Source organism: Camelina sativa, chromosome 4 (genome assembly GCF_000633955.1).
Source record: "Camelina sativa cultivar DH55 chromosome 4, Cs, whole genome shotgun sequence".
In the NCBI taxonomy this organism is placed as follows: domain Eukaryota; kingdom Viridiplantae; phylum Streptophyta; class Magnoliopsida; order Brassicales; family Brassicaceae; genus Camelina; species Camelina sativa.
Genome location: NC_025688.1, coordinates 9168056 through 9172305, shown reverse-complemented (window position 1 = coordinate 9172305; position 4250 = coordinate 9168056). Strand labels below are relative to the sequence as shown.

Here is a 4250-nt window from a genome sequence, read left to right as displayed (position 1 = left end):
TCCTTTGAAGAATAAATCTGATTTCTACTCAGTGTTTCTTCTTTTCCAAAATCTTGTTGAGAATTAGTTTAGTCAGAAAATCAAGATGTTTCAGTGTGATGGAGGTGGTGAATTTGTTAGCACTCAATTCGTAACTCACCTCGCAAATAATGGTATCAAACAATTAATATTGTATCCTCACACGCCGCAACAGAACGATTTAGCAGAAAGAAAGCATCGACATCTGACTGAACTAGGACTCAGCATGATGTTTCAGAGTAAGGTTCCCCAGGCCTATTGGATTGAAGCTTTTTTCACGGCTAACTACCTCAGTAATTTGTTGCCAACTTCTGTTCATCAAGGACTTATGAGTCCTCATGAAGTCTTGTTTGCAGCAAACCAGACTATTCACACCTCAGAGTCTTTGGTAGCACCTGTTATCCCACACTATGAGCCTATAGCTCTAACAAATTTGATCCTAAGTCACTCAAGTGTGTCTTTCTTGGCTACAATGAGAAGTATAAAGGATACAAGTGTGTTTATCCTCCAACTGGTCGGGTTTATATCAACCAACATGTTCTTTTTGATGAACATGTCTATCCTTTTGAAATAAACTACTCTTCTTTTATTCCTCAAGCAACAACACCGTTAATCTCTGCCTGGCAACAAAGCTTTCTGTCTCCAAATGTCTCAGATGCTGCCATCTCTCCTCCATCCCAAGATCATGTGCTAGTCACTGAATTTGCAGTTTCTGCTCCGCCTGATTCTACACCAATCTCTGCATCAGAACATGCGCACTCAGAAACAGAATCGCCTGCAACTCCTGCAGATTCTGATTTCTCTTTTGTTAGTACTGACACTGATGATGGTACTTATTCAAGTTTGCATGAGGCTCCACTGTTTACACCTGATGATTTTCCACCACTTCAAGCTCCCACAGTCAATGATCACCCTATGATCACAAGGGGAAAAGATGGAGTGCGTAAACTAAAGCCGAAGTATGTGCTCCATGCCACTCATACGACAATCAAAGAGCCAAAAACAGTAGCCTCAGCACTCAAACATCCAGGTTGGACAGTAGCTATGGGTGATGAAATAGAGTCCTTTATCGAAACCAACAGGTTCACGTCAGTGCCATACGATCAAGACATGAATGTATTAGGTTGCAGGTGGGACTTAAAGCTGATGGCAGCTTGGATAGACTTAAAGTCCGTCTTGTTGCTAAGGGTTATGATCAGGAGGAAAGCGTGGACTTTCTTGGGACATACAGTCTGGTGGTTCAAACCGCCACAACTTGTTCAATTCTTCATGCTGCAACAACCTACAACTGGGAGGTCAAACCACTAGATGTTCAAAATGCGTTCCTTTATGGGGATTTAATAGAAACAGTGTATATGAAGCAGCCTCCGGGTTTTGTTGATAATGACAATCCGTCACACGTTTGGAAGCTTAACAAAGCAGTTTATGGTTTGAAGCAGGCTCCCAAAGCATGTTTAAGTTCAGTGCTTTTCTATTAAATTTCGGGTTTGAATGCAACTTCAAAGATCCATCTTTGTTTGTTTATCTCAAAAACAACAACATCATTATTCTGCTGCTATATGTTGATGATATGGCCTTAACAGGAAACAATCCAACACTCATCAATGAGCTGCTTCATTCTCAAAATCAAAAATTTCGTATGAAGGATTTAGGATAGCTAAATATCAAAAATTTTGTATTTCCTTGGAATACAAGCTCACTATCATCCTAGAGGTTTGTTTCTCAATCAGCACAAATATGCTGAAGACTTGCTTATGGCTGCAGGCATGGCTGATTGTGCTCCTGCTGCTACACCTTTACCTGTTGATCTTCAAAAGGTCAAAGGTCAAGATAAGACATTTGATCAGCCCACTCTCTTTCGAAGTCTGGCTGGTAAACTTCAATATCTCACCCTCACCAGAACAGATATACAGTTTGTTGTCAACCTTATTTGTCAAAGAATGCATATGCCTACCGTTGCTGACTTCAGTTTGCTCAAGCGAATCATCAGATACATTAAAGGAACCGTTCATTATGGCGTTGACTTCTCTAAGAATGCAGACTTCACTCTAAGAGCCTATAGTGACAATGACTATGCTGGTTGTCCGACCACTAGTCGCTTAACTGGTGGATTCTGCATGTTTTTAGGCAACAACCTCATATCTTGGTCTGCTAAGAGAAAAATTTCAGTATCTCCCCGCTCTACAGAAGCTGAATATCGTTGTCTGTCCGTTACTGCTGCAGAGGTAAACTGGCTAATGAATCTACTGGCAAACATTGGTATGCCTGTCACTCATGCACCCGAACTATAATGTGACAATTTATCTGCAGTTTATCTCTCTGCTAATCCGACTCTGCACAAGAAAACCAAACACTTCAAGGTTCATTATCACTATGTTAGAGAACAGGTTGCCGAAGGCTCACTGGTTGTTTATCATATCCCTGCAATCATCAAATTGCAAACATATTTACCAAGTCCTTGCCGCTTCAACTGTTCACCGATCTCAGGTACAAACTTGGTGTGCTCAGTCCTCCCACCCTAATTTTGTGAGGGGAGGGGATGTAAAGAGTGTCCAACAACAAATCAAGATGGGCCTTGAGAAGCCCACTGCAATTTGTCAGCTCGTCTTGGTTACTAACGGTAACAAAGAAGAAGACTCTTATGTCCCCTGTGCCTTGTACCGTACAGTCAAGATCCTGCAACTAGCTCACGCTACGCTCCAAATACAAAACAGATATGCTGCTCTTGCGTCATCAATCTCATGCAATTGATTGTGACACTTGTAGGAAATCAACCTTGCTCTTGTAATCATTAGGTTATCATGTGTTCTACTATAAATAGACACAATATGTTATTGGAGAATAATAAGAATGAAGATATATTTTTGAGCCAATTTCTTGCTTCTTAGCTCTTGCTTTCACCAACATCTTCAGCTCATCCCCGCAACTTTACTTCATGGGGATCATGTCCACCACAAAATCTTTTGAAACGCAACTATGATGCAGGTTTTTGTTACAATTTCTTTACAAGTTACAAGCAGCTGGATCATCAGAGGTCACATAAGTGAAGCAAAACATTAGGGTTCGAAACGACTCGGTACAACACAATCATCATTGGAAGCGGAAGCTAAGTCACTTTTATTTGCAATGTAACAAGTTTGGATCAAAGGTTATATGACTGTATGTTTTGAACTACATTGTCAACTCCTCGTCAACACTATCAATGGTTCTCTACCGGATAACAATACATGATTTGTGTCAACACATTTATCTTTAGTTTAAAAGTTTAACGTTTTTTTTTTTCAATTTACAAAATATCAATGTAATAAAACCGCTAATAATTTAATCAAATTTGGATATTTAGAATTCAGACAAAAAAACCAAATTCATGATTTATAGTTGATACAATAATTTACAATTATTTTTTACATAAATGTGATAATTACGGCATCTTTTTTGACATATGCTTATTTAGAATTTCTTTTATTAATTAGTAGAAACAAACCACTCATAAATCATTCTTTATTTAACAATAATTAGTTAAAATACATTATCCTTTCTATCATATAACATACCTATTAACAAATTCAAACATATATAAAAGTATGTGGGTAATTTTGTTCTCTATTTAGTTGATAAAGCTAAATTTAAATCTCATAATATAGAAGAATTATAAAGAACAAATTGTAACGCCTCCATCACTACTTTCTAGTGGGCTTCACATGCTTTTTTAGCCTATGAGCCAAACTGTTACCCAACAGTCGGTATACTATATTCAGGAAGGTTTAAAAATTTGTTTATTGACCCTATAAATCACCACGTAAATTTTCTCTTGCTTTGTCTTCACTCACAAAATACCATCAATCACTTCCGAGAAAGTCATCGATCCTGAAATTGCTATGATCCAGCTCAACCACAATTAACTTTGAAGTTCTTTCGAGATGTTTAACCTAAAAAATAAATGCATTTTTGTGACATAAGTGGTCAAATCAATTATATTAAACTTCTCCGCATTCACCACTATATTTTTAAAAATTTAAATGTTACAATTCACCATCACTAACAAACCGCAACATCCTTGTTATGCACCAAAGTTGCCACCCTTGACAGTGTAAGTCCTTTTGACTCCACGCTCATCTGCGTTTGGTTCTGATACTAAATGTAGCGTCTAGACCGCCACCTTCTACTCGATCTAAGTCTTCTCTCAGCCTAAACTAACCTTTATCCGATAGTCGAGATACTACGTGCATAAA

At 38.2% G+C, this 4250-nt stretch overlaps 1 protein-coding gene across 1 annotated transcript; it reads left to right on the top strand.

Annotated features, from left to right (window-relative positions):
• On the top strand, nucleotides 1785–2769 carry LOC109132465 (uncharacterized mitochondrial protein AtMg00810-like). Its single transcript, XM_019244078.1, has 3 exons — nucleotides 1785–2277; nucleotides 2329–2423; nucleotides 2506–2769. Exons 1-3 carry the CDS (start codon nucleotides 1785–1787, stop codon nucleotides 2767–2769), a joined length of 852 nt encoding a protein of 283 aa, XP_019099623.1.